Source organism: Oncorhynchus gorbuscha, linkage group LG16 (assembly GCF_021184085.1).
Source record: "Oncorhynchus gorbuscha isolate QuinsamMale2020 ecotype Even-year linkage group LG16, OgorEven_v1.0, whole genome shotgun sequence".
Taxonomy (NCBI): Eukaryota; Metazoa; Chordata; class Actinopteri; order Salmoniformes; family Salmonidae; genus Oncorhynchus; species Oncorhynchus gorbuscha.
Window position 1 is genome coordinate 15762228 of NC_060188.1, and position 24934 is coordinate 15787161.

A 24934-nucleotide genomic window follows, 5' to 3' on the forward strand; every position below is an offset into this window, starting at 1 on the left:
ATGACATAAGGGGAAGCGGATAACGATTCTTAACCGTTATGTCATTCAGCCCTCGATAATCACGCAGGGGCGCAGAGTACCGTCCTTCTTTTTAACAAAAAGAACCCCGCCCCGGCCGGAGAAGAAGAAGGCACTATGGTACCGGCGTCAAGAGACACAGACAAATAATCCTCGAGAGCCTTACGTTCGGGAGCCGACAGAGAGTATAGTCTACCTCGAGGAGGAGTGGTCCCCGGAAGGAGATCAATACTACAATCATACGACCGGTGAGGAGGAAGGGAGTTGGCTCGGGACCGACTGAAGACCGTGCGCAGATCATGATATTCCTCCGGCACTCCTGTCAAATCGCCAGGTTCCTCCTGAGAAGTAGGGACAGAAGAAACGGGAGGGATGGCAGACATTAAACACTTCACATGACAAGAAACGTTCCAGGATAGGATAGAATTACTAGACCAATTAATAGAAGGATTATGACATACTAGCCAGGGATGACCCAAAACAACAGGTGTAAACGGTGAACGGAAAATCAAAAAGAAATAGTCTCACTGTGGTTACCAGATACTGTGAGAGTTAAAGGTAGTGTCTCAAATTTGATACTGGGAAGATGACTACCATCTAAGGCAAACATGGGCGTAGGCCTGTCTAACGGTCTGAAAGGAATGTTATGTTTCCGAACCCATGCTTCGTCCATGAAACAACCCTCAGCCCCAGAGTCAATCAAAGCACTGCATGTAGCACCCGAACCGGTCCAGCGTAGATGGACCGACATAGTAGTACAAGATCTAGATGAAGGGACCTGAGTAGTAGCGCTCACCAGTAGCCCTCCGCTTACTGATGGGCTCTGGCCTCTTACTGGACATGAATTAACAAAATGTCCAGCAACTCCGCAATAGAGGCACAGGCGGTTGGTGATCCTCCGTTCCCTCTCCTTATTCGAGATGCGAATCCCTCCCAGCTGCATGGGCTCAGTCTCAAAGCCAGAGGAGGGAGATGGTTGCGATGCGGAGCAGGGAAACACCGTTGATGCGAGCTCTCTTCCACGAGCCCGGTGACGAAGATCTACCCGTCGTTCTATGCGGATGGCGAGAGCAATCAAAGAATCCACATCTGATGGAACCTCCCGGGAGAGAATCTCATCCTTAACCACTGCGTGGAGTCCCTCCAGAAAACGAGCGAGCAGCGCCGGCTCGTTCCACTCACTAGAGGCAGCAAGAGTGCGAAACTCAATAGAATAATCCGTTATGGACCGTTCACCTTGGCATAAGGAAGCCAGGGCCCTAGAAGCCTCCCTACCAAAAACTGAACGGTCAAAAACCCGAATCATCTCCTCTTTAAAGTTCTGGAATTTGTTAGAGCAATCAGCCCTTGCCTCCCAGATAGCTGTGCCCCATTCTCGAGCCCGGCCAGTAAGGAGTGAAATGACGTAAGCAACCCGAGCTCTCTCTCTAGAGTATGTGTTGGGTTGGAGAGAGAACACAATCTCACACTGCGTGAGAAAGGAGCGGCACTCAGTGGGCTGCCCGGAGTAGCAAGGTGGGTTATTAACCCTAGGTTCTGGAGGCTCGGCAGGCCAGGAAGTAACAGGTGGCACGAGACGTAGACTCTGGAACTGTCCAGAGAGGTCGGAAACCTGAGCGGCCAGGTTCTCCACGGCATGGCGAGCAGCAGACAATTCCTGCTCGTGTCTGCCGAGCATGGCTCCTTGGATCTTGACGGCAGTGTAACGAGCGTCTGTAGTCGCTGGGTCCATTCCTTGGTCGGTTCCTTCTGTCATGCAGGTGAAAGAGGACCCAAAAGCGACTTAACAGAAACAGAGTTTATTTAAATCCAAAACAGGGAATAACAAAAATCCTCTAGTCTGTAGAGGGGAATAACTAGAGAAGCGGCCACAGACTGCAGGTCGCTTCGGGTAGGCGCAGGCCGTAGTTGATAGAGACACCTGCTCACACGCAGCATCTGATGAAGGCAAAAAAACACGACAGGACAGGGCGATACACAATCACAGCAAAAAACACGACAGGACAGGGCGAAACGCAATCACAGCATGGTGAATACAATACAAGGAACCGACGGGACAGGAACGGATCACAAAGGAATAAATAGGGACTCTAATCAGGGGAAAGGATCGGGAACAGGTGTGGGAAGACTAAATGATGATTAGGGGAATAGGAACAGCTGGGAGCAGGAACGGAACGATAGAGAGAAGAGAGAGCGAGAGAGTGAGAGAGGGAGGGGGAGAGAGAGGGATAGAAGGAGGGAAAGAACCAAATAAGACCAGCAGAGGGAAACGAATAGCATGGGGAGCACAGGGACAAGACATGATAATAAATGACAAACATGACAGCATTCTTCTGGTCTGGACAGGAATCACCATGACATCTGCTGTTGGTCTCTCAGTGCTCCCCCTGGCCGTTGGTTAAAATGGGCTCTACTGGTTGAAGGGTCCTGTCATCAGCTCGAGACCAATTAAAACCCAATCCTATTCTGTCATGCTGGAAAAAGATTTGCAGATGGACTGAGAAATCCCTGTAATTACTTACTCCCCTATATCGATTCCACTCTGTCATTTCTAGAACACAAAGGATCTGTTTACACAGACAGCCCAATTCTGAACGTTTGTCCACTAAATTGTATTTTGACCAATCACATCAGGTATTTTTCAGAGCTGATCTGATTAGTCCAAATACCAATTAGTTAAAAAAAGATCAGATTTGAGCATTCTGTCTAAACGCAGCTTAAGTAACGTAATGATTCTTAGGAGAATTTAGGAGAATTCTTATATGGCACTAGCTATTTCATAACTCCAAAGACAAGGCCTTAAAATCCTAGCTACAATGGCACCTGTAATGAACATGTAATGCATGACATGTACATGTCCTCATGTCCTCAAATTGTACTCTAATCATATAATCAAGTTTAAGCAAGTTAAAAAGCTAGAGGGTATAAATAATCATTGAAAGGCAAGCCTGCCCGAATTTCCCTAATTATGGCCACACCTCTTTCAACTGCTAGTTGGTGTGAATTGGGGCATTTCCATAAAAAGAAACCCCCAACTCCACACACGAGCAAGGTGCATTGACTATCACGCCCTGATCTCTTTCACCTGTCTTTGTGATTGTCTCCACCCACGTCCAGGTGTCACCCATTTTCCCCATTATTCCCAGGGTATTTATTCCTGTGTTCTCTGTTTGTCTTTTAAACTAACCAAATAAAGTCGCACACTGCATGTATAATCTCCCAAAAATGTATTGGGTGTTTACCAACGTTTCGACATCACTGTGCCTTCCTCAGGGTAATGTCATAAATACTTGAACCAGGTTACGTATAAAGCACAGTGCAATTAGTGTAATCAATGACAGTGGTGAGGGGTGTGTCGTAATGATTAAGTTAATTAAAATTGATTAGTGACACTGTAAAAATAATTGTCATAAGCCACATTTGTAGTTCCCATTTGGAATAGGTGTCAAGAGTGTCTGAGTGGGCTCAGGGGGCAGGTCAGATCTCATCGAACTATCTCCAATATTACGACCACACCTATAGACCATCAGTGGGGGTTCCTTTTTGTCTGATTGCAGAATATGCCAGTCCTTTTTCAGAATTGTTTCATTTTCTCAGAACCCTTGGTGTACTTAGTACAAAAGACGGTTGCGTTGTTTTTCTTCTTTGGTTGAGTTTCTAGTAATTCATCACTTGGTTTTTGAGATATTTTCATCATTGCCGCATCAAGAGTTTTGTCCTTGCAGCATCTCATTTTTAATTTATCTGTCATTGTTTTAGCATTGTGGTCAAAATCTGACTGGTGGCCACATATTCATTTAACCTTACACAACTGGCTATATGGTAGACCATTCTTGAGGGGAAGGGGATGCATACTATCTGCACATTGCAAGGTTTTGCGATCTGTGGGCTTTGTGTATAAGTCTGTGTGTAATGCATCCTTCTCTTTCATAATCCATAAGTCCAGGTAGTTTATTTTTCTCTCATTAGTCTCCATGGTGAATTTGAGGTATTCAGACCTCTCATTTAGTAGACTTTGGAATTCATTTAGTTCCTGCTGACTTCCTTCCCAGAGCACAAAGACATCATCTATGTATCTCTTCCATAGAAGTATTTTAGAAAGTAAGGAGTGTGTGTCTGTTTTAAAAAGGAATGCTTCTTCAAATTGTCCCACATACAGGTTAGCCTAGTTGGGGGGAAAAGGGGAGCCCATGGCTACACCCTGAATTTGAAGGATAAAGTCTGACTCAAAGACAAAATAGTTCTGGGATAATACCAGTTCAGTAAGTTGTAAGATGCAATCATTGGATGGAGCAAAGGTAGAGTCTCTCTGCTGAAGGAAGTGTTGTAACGCCTGCAAGCCTCCAGTGTGTGGGATCTTAGTGTACAAGCTCTCCACATCGAAAGTGGCCAGCAGGGTGCCCTCTGGGATCCTTCCTAAGCCCTCTATCAATGAGATCATGTGACTAGTATCTTTGACGTAAGATGGGAGATTCTCAACCATCGGTTTAATGTGGTAATCCACAAACTTAGAAATGTTGGATGTCACAGAGTCGATTGCTGCTACAATGGGTCTACCTGGAGGAGGAGACACTGGGTCTACCTGGAGGAGGAGACACTGGGTCTACCTGGGGGAGGAGACACTGGGTCTACCTGGAGGAGGAGACACTGGGTCTACCTGGAGGAGGAGACACTGGGTCTACCTGGAGGAGGAGACACAGGGTCTACCTGGGGGAGGAGACACTGGGTCTACCTGGGGGAGGAGACACTGGGTCTACCTGGAGGAGGAGACACTGGGTCTACCTGGAGGAGGAGACACTGGGTCTACCTGGGGAGGAGACACTGGGTCTACCTGGGGGAGGAGACACTGGGTCTACCTGGGGAGGAGACACTGGGTCTACCTGGGGAGGAGACACTGGGTCTACCTGGGGAGGAGACACTGGGTCTACCTGGGGAGGAGACACTGGGTCTACCTGGGGAGGAGACACTGGGTCTACCTGGAGGAGGGGACAATGGGTCTACCTGGGGGAGGAGACACTGGGTCTACCTGGAGGAGGAGACACTGGGTCTACCTGGAGGAGGAGACAATGGGTCTACCTGGGGGAGGAGACACTGGGTCTACCTGGAGGAGGAGACACTGGGTCTACCTGGGGGAGGAGACACTGGGTCTACCTGGGGGAGGAGACACTGGGTCTACCTGGGGGAGGAGACACTGGGTCTACCTGGAGGAGACACTGGGTCTACCTGGAGGAGGAGACACTGGGTCTACCTGGGGGAGGAGACACTGGGTCTACCTGGAGGAGGAGACACTGGGTCTACCTGGGGGAGGAGACACTGGGTCTACCTGGAGGAGGAGACACTGGGTCTACCTGGGGGAGAAGACACTGGGTCTACCTGGAGGAGGAGATACTTGTTTGTGTAATTTAGCGACTGTAATTTCACACATAGAAATTCAACTTCTTGTTTAGTGAATTGTCCTGATTCCCAACAGCTTTCCACTGTGGATGAGATTATGCTGGAATTCCAGGGTTGGGTCACAATTCAGTTTGTGATTGAAGTCACCTTTAGATAGTTGTCGGCGACATTCATTCACACAGTCACATTTATTTTGTGTACAAATTCCTTCTCCTTTGACACATTTCTTTATGATAATCGAAGGATCTGACTTTAAGTCTTGAAGAGCCATTCTCTTGTCTCTACTCAGGTTATCATATCATTTGTGTTTCTGTTTATCTTTCAGTAAGTCACCTACATCCTTTTCAACAATCCTACAGAAGGTTTCTATGGAGGCATTGCGTTTGGGGGGGGTGTACAAATGAACTTTCTGCTCTAAATGTGGTTCTCTCAGAGTTCTCAGGTACCCCAGCTGGGTTAATGGCTCCATCTCCTCCTTGACTCACGGTAGGACAGGTAAGTCTATTGATTAGTGTGGTAGACCTATGTATACATCTCACTGAGGATGACATTTCAATTGGAGTCATGTAAGTATCACTCTTATCAAAGAACTCACCCAATCTCAGATTACGAAAAACTTGAATAGATCTATCTGGACATCAAAGTCATTAATGTATGCAGTGGGTACAAATGTTATTTGTACCCACTTATTGAAAACACTGAGGTGAGCGGATGTCACTTACTTGATAAGTTGAAGACATTTAGCTCCTGTTGGACTGTGGGCTCATCCTGGGTCTCAATTGATAGGTGTCGCGGGGTGGTAGTGGATTTCTTCTTCCCCCGACGTATGTGTCGAACCCTCTTACATGCTGGGGTTGTTGGCCTCAACGTTGTCCCCAAAACGCTCACAATTGGTAGAGGAGCCAGAGTTAATGCTGTCTGTGGATAGTCGGTCTGACAGAGGCACTCTGCATCTGTCATCGGCTTGTCTCTTCCGTTTTTTTGGTTTCTTGTGTTTAGAGTCTCGCCAGAGATATTAGTCCGTTGAGCCTGATCTGACTCTGAGCCCGCCTGCCTGAACATTCAGCCTGACCTGACTCTGAGCCCGCCTGCCTGAACATTCAGCCTGACCTGACTCTGAGCCCGCCTGCCTGAACATTCAGCCTGACCTGACTCTGAGCCCGCCTGCCTGAACATTCAGCCTGACCTGACTCTGAGCCCGCCTGCCTGAACATTCAGCCTGACCTGACTCTGAGACCGCCTGCCTGAACATTCAGCCTGCCCTGACTCTGAGCCCGCCTGCCTGAACATTGAGCCTGACCTGACTCTGAGCCCGCCTGCCTGAACATTCAGCCTGCCCGGACTCTGAGCCCGCCTGCCTGAACATTCAGCCTGACCTGACTCTGAGCCCGCCTGCCTGAACGTTCAGCCTGCCCTGACTCTGAGCCCGCCTGCCTGAACATTCAGCCTGACCTGACCTTGAGCCTGCTTGCCTCCCTATACCATTTGGATCTCTGACCTGGTTAATTCACTTTTACCTGTCCTTGACCTGTCTCTTGTTGTTTAAGAAATATCAGAGACTCGAACCTTCTGCCTCCTGTGTCTGCATCTGTGTCTCGCCATGTGTCGTTATATTGAGAGCTAAAAATAAAAACAGGACAGAGACAACACAATCATACTCTGTGGGACAGATCATAGTCTGACTGAAAAAAGACACAGAGGAAAATGGTTTTGCTCCTGTTGTGCACAACACGTGGAGCATTAAGGATATGGACCTTGTTCACCCAACTGACTCACCTGGGTTTTAGAGCAGTAAATGACTTGTAACAGAAAGTTAAACTCAAAAAAATTTTAAATACTCAAACAGCACGAGATATTATGTTCTCTAGTTGAGAAATATGACGATTTCTTGGAGGAAGTGTGTCTTCCTAGTGGGGGCTTTATGTGTAAGTGTTACTATAACCATGATGTATGGACAATACTATGACCTGGACTTCTTCCACAACAGACTTGCAAACAGGTGAATATTCTGTATTTAAAAAAAAATCCCTCTCAAACATTTGTATATTCTAAAACGTTGGTAGAATGTAATCTAGGCTACTTAGTTAATTGGGAAACCATTGTCCATAAAAATGTAATCCATGCAAATCAACTACCTGTATCTTCATCCCTGTAATCCATCAACCCTGACAGTTCTATGACCTGTTGCATTCAACTGAGACATTGACACACTCAACCTACTGCGACTGTAGTTTTCTTGTGTCTTATTGTGGAATGGTTCGATTTTGGCAGATGAGATTACATTTATCAAATTGATGCATTTTTTGGGGGAGTTTGTAATAATCCGTTTCCCATTCATAAGACTCTACCTTCATTTTTGTTGCTGAAAGTTGAAACTCAAATGTTTTACTAAATGAGAGATTGTTAGAGGTTCCAGTGTTGCTGGTGTCTTCACATGTATGCTTGCCATTTTGTCAAGACCTGAATTTGTGGTTAATGGTAAAGCTACCGACTAGGTGTCACGCCCTGACCTTAGATATCCTTTATTCTCTATTTTGGTTAGGTCGGGGTGTGACTAGGGTGGGCATTCTAGTTTATTTATCTCTAGGTTGGCCTGGTATGGTTCCCAATCAGAGGCAGCTGTCTATCGTTGTCTCCGATTGGGGATCATATTTAGGCAGCATTTTCCCACTGTTTGGTGTGGGATCTTGTTTTTGTATTATAGCCTTTTGCACTACAAAGCTGCACGTTTGTTTTGTTACGTTACTCTTTATTTGTTTTGTTGCTGGTTCACATTAATAAATATGATGAACTCCTTCCACGCTGCACCTTGGTCCAATCCTTCCAACTACGAATGTTACACTAGGCTAATGTGTCTAACATATTTGTGCTCTATATCCCACAACTGACCTCATTTTTATTCCTGTTCAGACATGACCTAAATTAACCAAATACTGTCTACATTACAGTTTAGACATTGTGCTCTGGTTTTTAAATTGTGCAAGTGTCACGCCCTGACCTTAGTTATCTCTGTTTTCGTTATTATTTTGGTTAGGTCAGGGTGTGACGAGGGTGGGTATGCTTGTTTTGTCTTGTCTAGGGTTTTGTATATCTAGGGGTTTTATAAGTCTAGGTAATTGTATGTAATATAATAATAATAATATTATTAATTGTATGTCTATGGTGGCCTGAAATGGTTCCCATGGGGATCCTATTTTGGTTGCCATTTTCCCTTTTGGTTTTGTGGGTTCTTGTCTATGTGTAGTTGCCTGTCAGCACTTGTTTTGTATAGCTTCATGTTAGTTTGTTCAGTGGTCTTTCTTCATTAAAAGGAGAATGAATGCATATCACGCTGCGCCTTGGTCTCCTCCTTACGACGGACGTGACAGCATGTAAATGTAATATGCTGATTACACAACTGACAGCAGTAATTATCACAACTATAACACCTTTTTAATGGCAGTAATTTGAACTCTCCTCTGAATTGAGGTCAGGAGTCTTGTCACTTGTTTCCCTCTGTTCCAAGGAAAGGACCTTGTAAAATGCATGTTAGGAATTGTTTTGTTGGGTTGAATTTCTGGTACCATAAAATATCTGTTAAAATCTTCATGTATTCATTTAAACCAAGGATGGGAACTGACAGCCCACAGAGTGTAGATCAAGTTCCAAAGATTTAAATAAATATATATTTTTTTTTTTGGGGGGGGGGGTGGTTGGGGTCTCAACTTACTGAGAGTTAAAATAGTAGAATACATCAAGTGGAATTTTGAAATTTGGTTGTGCATCAGCAGTTTTTCTCACTTCACTCAATTATCCCATGTAAGCTAATTTTTATTTATTGTAAATTAATTTTGCAGCCAGATTTGCAGCCAGCTATTTAAACTTGCAGTAATTATGGTTGAATTACCTATCTTTATTTATCAGTTATTTTATTTTACACATTCTCATTTTCAGCAACAACCTGGGGAATAGTTACAGGGGAGAGGAGGGGGATTATTGAGCCAATTGTAAACTGGGGATTATTAGGTGACCGTGATGGTTTGAGGGCCAGATTGGGAATTTAGCCAGGACACTGGGGTTAACACCCCTACTCTTACAATAGGTGCCATGGGATCTTTAATGACCTCAGAGAGTCAGGACACCCATTTTGTCATGTTTTGTCATTTATTATCTTGTCTTGTCCCTGTGCTTCCCATTCTATTCGTTTCCCTCTGCTGGTCTTATTAGGTTCTTTCCCTCTTTCTATCCCTCTCTCTCCCCCTCCCTCTCTCACTCTCTCGCTCTCTCTTCTCTCTATCGTTCCGTTCCTGCTCCCAGCTGTTCCTATTCCCCTAATCAATCATTTAATCTTCCCACACCTGTTCCCGATCCTTTCCCCTGATTAGAGTCCCTATTTCTTCCTTTGTGTTCCGTTCCTGTCCTGTCGGTTCCTTGTTTAGAATTCACCGTGCTGTGATTGTGTATCGCCCTGTCGTGTCGTGTTTTCCTCAGATGCTGCGTGGTGAGCAGGTGTCTGAGTCTGTCTGGTTCGAGTGCCTTCCCGAGGCAACCTGCTGTTCACCTGCTGTTCAAGATCGAGTCTCCAGTTGGTCCTCGTCATTTCGAGTGAAAGTTGTGTTTTTTTGTTTGTATTCACTTTTCTGGATTAGGGACTCTGTTTTCGCCAAGTCGCTTTTGGGTCCTCTTTCACCTGCATGACAGAAGGAACCGACCAAGGAATGGACCCAGCGACTTCAGACGCTCGTTACACTGCCGTCGAGATCCAAGGAGCCATGCTCGGCAGACACGAGCAGGAATTGTCTGCTGCTCGCCATGCCGTGGAGAACCTGGCCGCTCAGGTTTCCGACCTCTCTGGACAGTTCCAGAGTCTACGTCTCGTGCCACCTGTTACTTCCTGGCCTGCCGAGCCTCCAGAACCTAGGGTTAATAACCCACCTTGCTACTCCGGGCAGCCCACTGAGTGCCGCTCCTTTCTCACGCAGTGTGAGATTGTGTTCTCTCTCCAACCCAACACATACTCTAGAGAGAGAGCTCGGGTTGCTTACGTCATTTCACTCCTTACTGGCCGGGCTCGAGAATGGGGCACAGCTATCTGGGAGGCAAGGGCTGATTGCTCTAACAAGTTCCAGAACTTTAAAGAGGAGATGATTCGGGTTTTTGACCGTTCAGTTTTTGGTAGGGAGGCTTCTAGGGCCCTGGCTTCCTTATGCCAAGGTGAACGGTCCATAACGGATTATTCTATTGAGTTTCGCACTCTTGCTGCCTCTAGTGAGTGGAACGAGCCGGCGCTGCTCGCTCGTTTTCTGGAGGGACTCCACGCAGTGGTTAAGGATGAGATTCTCTCCCGGGAGGTTCCTTCAGATGTGGACTCTTTGATTGCTCTCGCCATCCGCATAGAACGACGGGTAGATCTTCGTCACCGGGCTCGTGGAAGAGAGCTCGCATCAACGGTGTTTCCCTGCTCCGCATCGCAACCATCTCCCTCCTCTGGCTCAGAGACTGAGCCCATGCAGTTGGGAGGGATTCGCATCTCGACTAAGGAGAGGGAACGGAGGATCACCAACCGCCTGTGCCTCTATTGCGGAGTTGCTGGACATTTTGTTAATTCATGTCCAGTAAAAGCCAGAGCTCATCTGTAAGCGGAGGGCTACAGGTGAGCGCAACTACTCAAGTCTCTCCATCTAAATCCTGTACTACTTTGTCGGTCCATCTACGCTGGACCGGTTCGGGTGCTACATGTAGTGCCTTGATAGACTCTGGGGCTGAGGGTTGTTTCATGGACGAAGCATGGGTTCGGAAACATGACATTCCTTTCAGAGAGTTAGAGAAGCCTACGCCCATGTTCGCCTTAGATGGTAGTCATCTTCCCAGTATCAGATTTGAGACACTACCGTTAACCCTCACAGTATCTGGTAACCACAGTGAGACTATTTCTTTTTTGATTTTTCGTTCACCGTTTACACCTGTTGTTTTGGGTCATCCCTGGCTAGTATGTCATAATCCTTCTATTAATTGGTCTAGTAATTCTATCCTATCCTGGAACGTTTCTTGTCATGTGAAGTGTTTAATGTCTGCCATCCCTCCCGTTTCTTCTGTCCCTACTTCTCAGGAGGAACCTGGCGATTTGACAGGAGTGCCGGAGGAATATCATGATCTGCGCACGGTCTTCAGTCGGTCCCGAGCCAACTCCCTTCCTCCTCACCGGTCGTATGATTGTAGTATTGATCTCCTTCCGGGGACCACTCCTCCTCGGGGTAGACTTTACTCTCTGTCGGCTCCCGAACGTAAGGCTCTCGAGGATTATTTGTCTGTGTCTCTTGACGCCGGTACCATAGTGCCTTCTTCCTCTCCGGCCGGGGCGGGGTTCTTTTTGTTAAGAAGAAGGACGGTACTCTGCGCCCCTGCGTGGATTATCGAGGGCTGAATGACATAACGGTTAAGAATCGTTATCCGCTTCCCCTTATGTCATCAGCCTTCGAGATTCTGCAGGGAGCCAGGTGCTTTACTAAGTTGGACCTTCGTAACGCTTACCATCTCGTGCGCATCAGAGAGGGGGACGAGTGGAAAACGGCGTTTAACACTCCGTTAGGGCATTTTGAGTACCGGGTTCTGCCGTTTGGTCTCGCCAATGCGCCAGCTGTTTTTCAGGCATTAGTTAATGATGTTCTGAGAGACATGCTGAACATCTTTGTTTTTGTCTATCTTGACGATATCCTGATTTTTTCTCCGTCACTCGAGATTCATGTTCAGCACGTTCGACGTGTTCTACAGCGCCTTTTAGAGAATTGTCTCTACGTAAAGGCTGAGAAGTGCTCTTTTCATGTCTCCTCCGTTACTTTTCTCGGTTCCGTTATTTCCGCTGAAGGCATTCAGATGGATTCCGCTAAGGTCCAAGCTGTCAGTGATTGGCCCGTTCCAAGGTCACGTGTCGAGTTGCAGCGCTTTTTAGGTTTCGCTAATTTCTATCGGCGTTTCATTCGTAATTTCGGTCAAGTTGCTGCCCCTCTCACAGCTCTTACTTCTGTCAAGACGTGTTTTAAGTGGTCCGGTTCCGCCCAGGGAGCTTTTGATCTTCTAAAAGAACGTTTTACGTCCGCTCCTATCCTCGTTACTCCTGACGTCACTAGACAATTCATTGTCGAGGTTGACGCTTCAGAGGTAGGCGTGGGAGCCATTCTATCCCAGCGCTTCCAGTCTGACGATAAGGTTCATCCTTGCGCTTATTTTTCTCATCGCCTGTCGCCATCTGAGCGCAACTATGATGTGGGTAACCGTGAACTGCTCGCCATCCGCTTAGCCCTAGGCGAATGGCGACAGTGGTTGGAGGGGGCGACCGTTCCTTTTGTCGTTTGGACAGACCATAAGAACCTTGAGTACATCCGTTCTGCCAAACGACTTAATGCCCGTCAAGCTCGTTGGGCGTTGTTTTTCGCTCGTTTCGAGTTTGTGATTTCTTACCGTCCAGGTAGCAAGAACACCAAGCCTGATGCCTTATCCCGTCTGTTTAGTTCTTCTGTGGCTTCTACTGATCCCGAGGGGATTCTTCCTTATGGGCGTGTTGTCGGGTTAACAGTCTGGGGAATTGAAAGACAGGTTAAGCAAGCACTCACGCACACTGCGTCGCCGCGCGCTTGTCCTAGTAACCTCCTTTTCGTTCCTGTTTCCACTCGTCTGGCTGTTCTTCAGTGGGCTCACTCTGCCAAGTTAGCTGGTCATCCCGGTGTTCGAGGCACTCTTGCGTCTATTCGCCAGCGCTTTTGGTGGCCGACTCAGGAGCGTGACACGCGCCGTTTCGTGGCTGCTTGTTCGGACTGCGCGCAGACTAAGTCGGGTAACTCTCCTCCTGCCGGTCGTCTCAGACCGCTCCCCATTCCTTCTCGACCATGGTCTCACATCGCCCTAGACTTCATTACCGGTCTGCCTTTGTCTGCGGGGAAGACTGTGATTCTTACGGTTGTCGATAGGTTCTCTAAGGCGGCACATTTCATTCCCCTCGCTAAACTTCCTTCCGCTAAGGAGACGGCACAAATCATTATCGAGAATGTATTCAGAATTCATGGCCTCCCGTTAGACGCCGTTTCAGACAGAGGCCCGCAATTCACGTCACAGTTTTGGAGGGAGTTCTGTCGTTTGATTGGTGCGTCCGTCAGTCTCTCTTCCGGGTTTCATCCCCAGTCTAACGGTCAAGCAGAGAGGGCCAATCAGACGATTGGTCGCATACTACGCAGCCTTTCTTTCAGAAACCCTGCGTCTTGGGCAGAACAGCTCCCCTGGGCAGAATACGCTCACAATTCGCTTCCTTCGTCTGCTACCGGGTTATCTCCGTTTCAGAGTAGTCTGGGTTACCAGCCTCCTCTGTTCTCATCCCAGCTTGCCGAGTCCAGCGTTCCCTCCGCTCAAGCGTTTGTCCAACGTTGTGAGCGCACCTGGAGGAGGGTGAGGTCTGCACTTTGCCGTTACAGGGCACAGACTGTGAGCCGCCAATAAACGCAGGATTAAGAGTCCAAGGTATTGTTGCGGCCAGAGAGTGTGGCTTTCCACTCGCAACCTTCCTCTTACGACAGCTTCTCGTAAGTTGACTCCGCGGTTCATTGGTCCGTTCCGTGTCTCCCAGGTCGTCAATCCTGTCGCTGTGCGACTGCTTCTTCCGCGACATCTTCGTCGCGTCCATCCTGTCTTCCATGTCTCCTGTGTCAAGCCCTTTCTTCGCACCCCCGTTCGTCTTCCCTCCCCCCTCCCGTCCTTGTCGAGAGCGCACCTATTTACAAGGTACATAAGATCATGGACATGCGTTCTCGGGGACGGGGTCACCAATACTTAGTGGATTGGGAGGGTTACGGTCCTGAGGAGAGGAGTTGGGTTCCGTCTCGGGACGTGCTGGACCGTTCACTCATCGATGATTTCCTCCGTTGCCGCCAGGATTCCTCCTCGAGTGCGCCAGGAGGCGCTCGGTGAGTGGGGGGTACTGTCATGTTTTGTCATTTATTATCTTGTCTTGTCCCTGTGCTTCCCATTCTATTCGTTTCCCTCTGCTGGTCTTATTAGGTTCTTTCCCTCTTTCTATCCCTCTCTCTCCCCCTCCCTCTCTCACTCTCTCGCTCTCTCTTCTCTCTATCGTTCCGTTCCTGCTCCCAGCTGTTCCTATTCCCCTAATCAATCATTTAATCTTCCCACACCTGTTCCCGATCCTTTCCCCTGATTAGAGTCCCTATTTCTTCCTTTGTGTTCCGTTCCTGTCCTGTCGGTTCCTTGTTTAGAATTCACCGTGCTGTGATTGTGTATCGCCCTGTCGTGTCGTGTTTTCCTCAGATGCTGCGTGGTGAGCAGGTGTCTGAGTCTGTCTGGTTCGAGTGCCTTCCCGAGGCAACCTGCTGTTCACCTGCTGTTCAAGATCGAGTCTCCAGTTGGTCCTCGTCATTTCGAGTGAAAGTTGTGTTTTTTTGTTTGTATTCACTTTTCTGGATTAGGGACTCTGTTTTCGCCAAGTCGCTTTTGGGTCCTCTTTCACCTGCATGACACATTTAACGTCCCATCCGAAAGACGACACCCTACACAGGGCAGTGTAGGGGCATTGGGATATTTTTTAGACCAGAGGAAAGAGTGCCTCCTACTGGCCCTCCAACACCACTTCCAGCAGCATCTGGTCACTCATACAGGAACTGACCAGGACCAACCCTGCTTAGCTTCAGAAGCAAGCCAGCAGTGGTATGAAGGGTGGTATGCTGCGGGCTACCGGTGGCCCCCAGTGATTTTGTTAGTTACTCTCAGTCAGATGTCTTATTAAAAACGGGAAACTTTTCTCCCCCCTCCCCTACCCGCCATGGCAAAATGTGTAGATTTGCAGCAAACGTGCTTTAAAACTGCAACATGTGTGGAGTTGCAGGAAATGTACAGAAATGTCACTTCAAATTTCACTGAGGGTCCCCAAAAGGCTACGACTAGCTCTGACTGCATGTGTGGGTATGGATGTGGGTACGCAGACCTGCGAGCCATGAGGTCAGATTTTGTGGCCCCCACCCCCATCAAAGATGCCCATCCTGACCTTAGACAAATCCGCTGGATTGGTCTGATGTGCTTCTGTCCACTTAACAAGGTTGTGTGTGGATTTAACTCGTTGTTGTGCATTTTCAATACATGTTGTCTTCTCCTTCCAGTCAAGACACAGAGTTTGATAGCATTTGGACATGTGATGAGCTTTGGGACAACACCACAGCAACTGGGGAAGAGAAGGTACTAGCACAGAGATGATGTAGTTGACTCTCATCTAATAGAACAAAGGCACACATATCCGTCTTGTACAGTACAATGTCAAGTGAGGTCTGTCTCTACTCAGCTGGAGGGTTTGTGTCCTCTGAGAAAAGCAGTGAAGAAGGACGACTTCCTCAGACTACGCTTTAACTTTAAAGTTCCTGTACTGCAGTGGGCTGGGAGCTTCAGCCATTCCGAGTGGGGGCGATTGGAGACGTATATGCCCCCCTAAGGCTGGAAAGGCCTGCCCCAGTGTAACAGTATAACTTTAGACTGTCCCCTCTCCTACTTCAAGGTCTCAGAGCAAGTGACGTCACCGAATGAAACGCTATTAAGCGCGAACCTCCGCTAACTAAACTAGCGTTTCACATCCCTTACACCAGGACAGTATGAACATTCCCTTCAGGACCCTATTTAATCATCTCAACCAAACTACGTGTTTACTGTATATAAAGTCATTGTCCTCTCACCTTTTTACTTATTTGTTGTTGATCAGTTGTGAGATCCACTTTGTCCCTGCTCAACGACTCGTCCAGCAGCCACCTGTTTGAGCGCAGGTGGCCTGATCAGCTGCAGCTCCCCTTCGACCATCTTCAAAAAACTATTAGACTTCTTATTGCTCTTTGACATAACTAAGATCAAGTTTGTTGCAATTGTAAATATTTCCTTATATTAATCCAAATCGTTTTTAAGGAAACGCTTTAGTATTAGACTGATGGTAAATTATTTATTCCAGGGTCAATGGGGCAATCACCAAGCACTTTGAGGAGGACGTGGGCACAAAGACATCTTTCTATGGGTTCACCACAAACACTATGAAGAATTCCCTCAATTCTTACAGAAAAGATGGCTTCACCAAGGTCCCACAGGGACAGGTAAAAATTTGTGGGACAGGCTACAGCAGCGTTTCCCAAACTCTGGCCTCTGGACCTCAAGGGGTGCACGTTTTGGTTTATGCCCTAACACTACACAGTTGATTCAAATGATCAAAGCTTGATAATTCGTTTATTTTTTGAATCAGCTGTGAAGTGCTAGGGCATAAACCAAAACATGCACCCCTTGGGGTCAAGAGGACCAAATTTGTGAAACCCTGGGCTACAGTGTTGAATCCGGTCCATTTTAAAGTGTTAGGAATTTGTCATACTCTGAGTGGTTGTTTATGCAACTATTCCTTAAAGCTTTGATTAAGCTTTGACTATCTGCAGAGAGTCCGATATATCTTCATTCCGTCCAACGAACGTGACTATGTGATGATGTCAGCTGCTATCCAGGGTCTCACTGTCACCTCCGGTCATGACAAGGGGGACTGGTGAGTTGAGAGGGTCACATATGTAAAGCCCACATTAAGAAGAGTAGTACATTTGAACAGCATGATACAATGGTGTGTTGAAGTACTGTGGGCAAAGAAAGCGCAATGATCTTGCGCTTATGCTGGTGAATAGGCTTCTCAGCTGTAATTCAATGTATTACCACAAGATGGTGCTGTTGTATTTCTATGAATGTGGTGCGGTGTGCAATGGATAGAATCTTATGAGTGGTGGTAGGGCTTAACGCATACAATTCACTTGATGATACTCATCTTTTTGTAAGCTCCCTTGCTATTGATGTACTTTTTGACGTTCTTAATGGAAGGTTTTTTCACCCCTTACTACATTTATCCCCTCAAACAGGTCCTCTCGATACTTTGGATTTAAAGCACCAGTTAAGCACTTTAAAATGCTTCATCCAGATTTAATTACATATGTAAAGCAAAGGTAAGGGGACTCGTATTGCCAGGTTAAATTGAGAATTTTAGATCATTATTGTCTGCTTTTGACACTAATGACTGTTGGCTGTGAATGCTGCACAGGTTTCTGAAGTCTCCCCTGCTGAAGTACAGTCACCTCTACATGCCCAGCACGGGTGCTCTGATGCTTCTGACCGCCCCGCGACCAAATCACATACCTTCCTGCAGGTGTCTGCCTATGGTTTCATCACAAAAAACTTTGCAGACTTCTCTGACCACTACTGTGATGCTGCCCCATGCGCTTCTATGCCAATCACGACATGCAGATGGAGAGCTGGCTGTGGGAGGTACTGCATGCACGAAAAGTAATGTCACTATACAAGAGGACAAAAGTAAAATGATGGACACTCAATTGTATTTTCATGTGAAAAGCCTTCCTTGAAATGAACTCCTATGTTTGCCATGGAGGTAGTCCCTCTGAAGGAGTGGCTGCTGGAGTTGTGTGGCGTCCTTTGTCATTAGTCTCACAGCAACATTAAAGGCCTTTGACGGTGTAAAGCCAAGCTCAGGTGTTCCAAGCGTCTGTTTGTGGGATCGGGCCTTCTTTGATCATTTGAACAACCCTTATCTTCTCTGTGAAGGCAGGTGCAGGGAGCCGAGACTATAGTCTCTCGGTCATTCCTCTTTCTCATTTTCCTGCAATGCCTAGTCTCATTAGAAACTGTCAGGTTTGACTGGGACTCACAATGAAAGCATTCACATTATGAAGCCAGCAGTCCATTCATGCCAACCTTTTTGTAAATGAGCTTTGACTTGCAGCCTCTTTGCCCAGTGCCTATCCGAGGATAGGTTACTCCAAGCCACAATATTGACAAAGTGACACATTCTTGTGTCAAGCTTTGATCTGCTGAGCTATTGTTACATACATACATGGATCTCCAGTGTCTGTTATGAATGAAATCCTGATAATAGACTAGTGAATGCTGCTAGATTATGTAATTCACTGTAAAGGCAAGATAATGACCACTTGTAACAAATTGTACACATTTTTGGGGAAAGCTGTGTTATGGCCATTTTCTGCAACTGACAGCTGTGTAAAATGTTATGGGATCTTATGTGCAATTGTTATATTCTATCAGCAAAAATTTAATTTTACTACAAACCTAATTAAAGCTAGAGTCCTTAATTGAAACAATAACAAAGCGATCAGCGGCCTCTATTTTGGTAAAAAGCTGAGGGATGGGCCAGGAGAAACGTAACCAAATTGTAACTCAAATTCATAGAGCTATGGATGCAAGGACTGACCAGCCATAATATAAACATTATAGTTGTAACCATGTTTTGAGGCTATACAATTTGTTTAAATACATTTACATTGTTTACAAACACATTTTTGGTTCTGATTGGGTACAACAGTTGAACTAAGCTCATAGGCATTTGTCATCTTCAATAAACAATTCGTATATATTAAAAATGTATGTACAACTAGGGATTCTGGCTTTAAAATGTAGTGTAATGCATGTTATGTAGTTTTTATTTATATTATTTATTATTATTTACGTCATATCATTTCAAGTCGCACTGGCGCGAGTCGGGTCGCACAGCTCGTTCTTTTTGGAAGCGGAGGAGGGGAAAGCGGGGACAGAGGACCGTGGGAGGGACGAACACATTCTGGATTGGATCTGACGGAGCAAGTGACAATGTAGCGGAGTCTGGCGTTCGCGTCGGAGTTGGAAAATATTGCATCAAATTATACAAACTTTAATATATTTTTATATTTCACATATATTTGTGATGAGTAGGTTATGTGTTTACTTGGCATAAGAGGAGTACTAAGATTCGCTTTCTGTGGGAGACTGACTCAAAATTACTTTCCTTGAGTTATTGGAAGGCTACGATTACTTTTGCTTGGACCTTGGAAGGCTTTCTGAAAACTGCCACCTTGACATGTATTCCCGTTTTCTAACATGCAACAACAACACTGTATAAGGTAAGACAAATGTGAATTCAATCGTTATAATTATGGATAAGACAGGAATGGCCCCTACCGACAGGCTCGGGAAACTAGTGTTGCTAGTTAAGAAGTTCAGTCCGAAGGTCGCTAGCACACTACTTAGCTTTGCTAGCTAGCTAGCCATGTTATTTTAGTGAACGAAGCAACCGCGATATTGAAAATTAGATGCTAGCCAACGTGATAGGCTTGCTACATATGGAGTAAAAGCTACTAGCTAATTGTATTTTTCATTTAATAATAACCCTGTCCAAAGTTGCATTGCACGTTTGCGCCATGCTTTGTAATGTGTCTTATTTATGGATAGTTATTACTCAATTATAAAAGTATCTTACAGTTGGATGAACAATAAATAACTAGGTCTATTTCTAAAAACACATTATTGGCAATATATGATCCATAATCTAAATCCTACATCATGGTGTAGTTCTCCATTGGGACCAGTGAATAAAGTTGCACCCCATCACCAGCTACACACTCCAACCTCTCAAACACACATTCATATTGTGTGACCGCTTGAAGCATGAAAAGACTGGCTAATGGCCTTGGTGGGGGAAGAGGAGGAGGACATGATCACTGTTATTGGGAATGACAGCTTTGCTTACGCCCTGTGCACCTCTTTGGGTGTGTGGTGTACTGAGACTGTCAGGTTATGTAATGTAGCAAGCAATGTTCACACAAAAGAACAGTGCAGACTGCAGACCTGTGCTGTGCAGACACCATCTCATTAGTGGGATCCTGCTGTGCACACTGTGAACTTTCTCAAAACGGTGTATGTTTACATAGCAACACTTTGCTGTACATGAATTTCCTGGCCAGGTTGATCTGAACTGGGTAGAGGAGGAGACGATGAATATGACGAGTAGCCTCTCTAGCCCAGTTAGCCACCATTCATGTTTCTATTAGACAGCTCTGCAAACGTTATGTCAATATGTTTGTTATACTCACCAAATATGGAGTTTCACTGAGCAACTATCGTCATTTACTGCCTTCACACCCGGTATGTACTTCCAAAAAAGGTCGAAATAAATGTTTTATCAATGATATTTTGGGATACTGTACTCCTGCTGTATCAGCTGACCTGTGCATGGCAGTAATGAGGAGAAGGGTACAATTGGCCTGCAATTCAGGGCGTTCCTGCATGTGGGTATTCCTGCATCTGCAGGAACCCCTCTTTATACTTCTATTGGTACATTTTTAAGTTAGGACAGGCAGGAGGCGGGGGCGCTCCAGTACAGTAAGTGGGGTTAATGCACAATAATGTTGGATGCCAGCCGCCAATAAACTCACAGAAGAAGGTGCGGCAACAGTAGCTAGCTAGCCATACACCGGTAGATGGTGTCCTTCGCCCCTGGCGAGGGCAGGTGCTCGCCAGGCGGGAGTGAAGGACACTGTGTACTAGCTTAGCCAGCTAGTCCTAAGAACCGGTACACAGCACACTGTGTGCTAGCGACACCATGTGCTTGCTAGTTAGCTTAAAAAAGGACACTGTCTACCAATCGTCCCCACCTCCTGCTAGCACAGCAGGCGGGAGGCGACACCATGGACTAGCTAGCGTGATAGTTAACGACACTGTGTGCTTGCTAGTTAGCGAGCTAACTATCAAGCTAGCTAGTCCATGGTGTCGCCTCCCGCCTGCTGTGCTAGCGGGAGTTGGGGACGATTGGTAGACAGTCTCCTTTGTCCCCGCTTGTCAAGCAAGGTTTATTCCAGTGCATAGGAGTCGGGGTGACACTGTGTTCTAAGTAGCAAGATAGCACATGGTGTCGCTGATTAGCTAGCTAGTTAACTATCACAGTGTCACTCCTGTCTGCTGTGCTAGCGGGAGGCGGCGGCACCGGTACGAGACAGTGTCCTTCTCCCTCGCCTGTCGAGCACTGTTCCTCACAGATCTGTTGGTATTTGGTATTTTATTAGGATCCCCTTAATCCCAGTGGCAAGTCATAGGTAAAAATAGAAAAGAGTACAGGGCCTAGAGAACTGCCCTGCGCTACACCACACTAGAGGTCGACCGATCATGATTTTTCGATGCTGATTATTGGAGGACCAAAAAAAGCCGATACCGATTAGTCGGCCGATTGTTGTAAAATAATAATTTAATAGTAAAAAAATATATATATATTTGTAATAATGACAATTACAACAATACTGAATTAACACTTAATATGATACAGAAATAAAATCAATTTAGCCTCAAATAAATAATGAAACATGTTCAATATGGTTTAAATAATGCAAAAACAAAGTGTTGGAGAAGAAAGTAATATGTGCCATGTAAAAATGTGTGCCATGTAAATTATGTGCCATGTAAAAAAGCTAACTTTTAGGTTCCTTGCTCAGAACATGAGAACATATGAAAGTTGGTGGTTCTTTTTAACATGAGACTTCAATATTCCAAGGTAAGAGGTTTTAGGTTGTAGTTAATATAGTTTTTAAAGGACTATTTCTCTCTATACCATTTGTATTTCATATACCTTTGACTATTGGATGTTCTTATAGGCACAATAGTATTGCCAGTGTAACAGTATAGCTTCCGTCCCCCTCCTCGCCCCTACCTCGGCTCGAACCAGGAACACATCGACAACAGCCACACTCGAAGCATCGTTACCCAAAAGCCGCAGCTTTTTTTTAACTACTCCAAATCTAAAAGTGAGTGACGTTTGAAACAGTATTAGCGCGCACCCCGCTAACTAGCTAGCCATTTCACATCGGTTACACCAGCCATTAGGCTGATAGGCTTGAAGTCATAAACAGTGCTGTGCTTGAGAAGAGCTGCTGGCAAAACGCACGAAAGTGCTGTTAGAATGAATGATTACTGGCCTGCTGCTGCTCAGTCAGACTGCTCTATCAAATCAGACTGAATTATAACATAATAGCACACAGAAATATGAGCCTTTGGTCATTAATATGATCGAATTGGGAAACTATCATTTCGGGAAAAAAAAGTTTATTATTTCAGTGAAATACGGAACCGTTCGGTATTTAATCTAACGGATGGCATCCCTAAGTCTAAATATTCTTGTTACATTGCACAACCTTCAATGTATGTCATAATTACGTAAAATTCTGGCAAATTAGTTCGCAATGAGCCAGGCAGCCCAAACTGTTGCATATACCCTGACTCTGCGTGCAATGAACGCAAGAGAAATGACACAATTTCACCTGGTTAATATTGCCTGCTAAACTGGATTAGTAGTTATAACTAGTGATTATGATTGATTGTTTTTTATAAGATAAGTTTAATGCTAGCTAGCAATTTACCTTGGCTTCTACTGCATTCGCGTAACAGGCAGGCTACTCGTTGAGTGCAATGGTTAGAGCGTTGGACTAATTAACTGTGCGATTGCAAGATTGAAACCCCTGAGCTGACAAGGTGAAAATCTGTCGTTTTGCCCCTGAACAAGGTGGTTAACCCACAGTTCCTAGGCAGTCATTGAAAATAAGAATGTGTTCTTAACTGACTTGCCTAGTTAAATAAAAGTTATACATTTTAATTTTTTATTGAAAAAATAATAATAATAACCGGAAATCGGCGCCCAAAATACCGATTTCTGATTGTTATGTAAACTTGAAATCGGCCCTAATTAATCGGCCATTCCGATTAATCGGTCAACCTCTAGTACATATAGGGCGTGACAGGAGTAAATTACAATAGTTTCTCAGTGAAACTCCGTATTTGGTGAATAACGAACGTGTTTTGACATTATAACGCTTGCTGAGCTGTCTAATGGGGAATGGATGGTACTGTAGCTAACTGAGCTGGAGAGGAGACTCATCATATTCATTGTCTCCTCCTCTGCCCATTTACTGGTTCAGTGTGATCGTGTACACATCACAGTTTGCGTTATTGTACTTTCATGCACAAGTTCCATCTAATTCTGCTACCATCTTAAGTGAAACAAATATAGGTAAATTGTTTAAAAGCAACAAACACTCCTTAACTAGGCTACTTCTTGCTCTCATTTCTCTCAACTGTTCTTGGCCATTGGGCTGGAAGAGTTTAAGTAGCCTCCAATTCAAATTGCATTTGATACATGGTCAAGCATTGAAAACCTTATCTCAGAGCCTCAGGGAAAACTGTAAATAACTCCAGCTCACTTGCTGAAAAGGCTCTAAAAAAATGTCCATCATCCTCTATGGGCAAGTTGCTCTCTCATGATTCATTTGTCCATAAAGTCCTGGTATGGACTGCAGTCATTAAACCATATTTTTTTTCTCATAAATTGCACTGTTTACCAGCCTTGTTGTTGTTGAGGGGGATGGATAGCATAGGCTACTTAATTTAATCTCAGATATTTACTGCTCACCATGAATTGAAGTGACAACGATGCGTATTTATGTATGAGTGAGATGTTCATTTTGTGGGGAGATTCTTAGAGTGTTTCAGGATATTACTCCCTCCCTCACTGTTTCAGTTTCCTGAGAGATAAAGGGCACTCCACTGATTTTTCCTGTAAGGGCAAGCCGGGTTAAAAATGACAAAAAGACCATAGGCACGCTGGACTTTGGCAAATAGTTTTTTCTTCCCAGTTTTTAATATTTTGATTAATTTCCAAATGAATAAGCCCGTAGTATTCGGGTTGAATTTTGTTGAAGCATGGTAAAAACCCTGTTGCTGTTCTTTGGGTTGGAGCTTCCTTGGGGTTACACGCTTTTTGACGGCCTTGCTTTGGTTTCTCCTCCATGTTCACTATAGCCAAATGGGCATTGAAAGACTTGCATGTCTGTGTGGGTTGTCCAGTATTGAGTCTGGACTATGATATAGCCTATTAACCCAACTGTTATACTCGTTTTCTCTTTTCTCAGGTTCTGGCCTGCTGGTTCATGCGGCTCCATTCCAGCCTTCTCTGTGCTCTGACCACAGCACCCGTCGGGGCCCTCAAGCACATAAATGGTAGCTCCACACAACTCCAACCCCTGACACATTCTGTACAATAAAACATTTAGTAAATAAAGACCGAAAGAAAGTTGAACAGGAAATTTAAGCAGCAAAAGAGATTTTCCGTCTCTCAGGCTTCCCTTGACTTGGCATCCATAACCGGACTGGGAGTTGAGACCGCTAATTTGAAGCTGTGAGTGTCCTCCCCTCTACTGCTTCACATTCCCTCACCTGTCAGCTGTGTGTGTTTCTGTGAGGACAGTAACTCTGAGGTAGGTTGATGCGGCTGTGCCTCAGCATGGCGCTGTGAGGAAGCCGCTGCCTGGACTCTGGACGGACGCCAGTGAAGTGCTTACACACCTTGGACCATCATGGGGAAGGAGCAGGACCTACTGCAGGCCGTCAAGACCGGAGACCTGCCCTCCACTCAGAAACTACTGGCCAAGCTCAAAGCCAGCCGAAACAGTGAGTCCTTAAGTTACCCTTAAATCTTAAATCTCATAGCCAGATTTATTTTAGCTCGCTGAAAGGCTGAGGGAGTGTGCAGTGCAATACATCTCCGTTATGTTTATTTGCCCAAGCTTTGGGATTATTGGCAGATGGCACCTAAGTAAGACAATTAGATGTGCGCACAGTCAGAAATCTCTTCCTCTGGAGGCAGTAAGGCAATCGGTAACAT

General features: G+C 45.6%; 2 protein-coding genes across 10 annotated transcripts in view; both read left to right on the plus strand.

Moving 5' to 3' along the window:
* Positions 1–16028: 16028 nt before the first annotated feature.
* LOC123999027 (alpha-N-acetylgalactosaminide alpha-2,6-sialyltransferase 2-like) lies at positions 16029–17836 on the plus strand. The gene is given in 7 exon segments (XM_046304356.1): positions 16029–16075; positions 16376–16514; positions 16845–16948; positions 17310–17393; positions 17489–17564; positions 17567–17654; positions 17657–17836. Coding segments are annotated over 7 exon segments (648 nt in total). The 3' UTR covers positions 17767–17836.
* Positions 17837–19017: 1181 nt separating this feature from the next.
* LOC123998621 (caskin-2-like) overlaps positions 19018–24934 on the plus strand; it is a 115708-nt gene continuing 109791 nt past the window's right edge. For all 9 annotated transcript variants that reach the window (XM_046303656.1, XM_046303657.1, XM_046303659.1 and 6 more), the window contains exons 1-2: positions 19018–19355; positions 24183–24720. In XM_046303656.1, the coding sequence (XP_046159612.1) occupies positions 24627–24720 (94 nt within the window). In that variant the 5' untranslated portion in view covers positions 19018–19355; positions 24183–24626. The remainder of the gene's footprint in view (positions 19356–24182; positions 24721–24934) is intronic.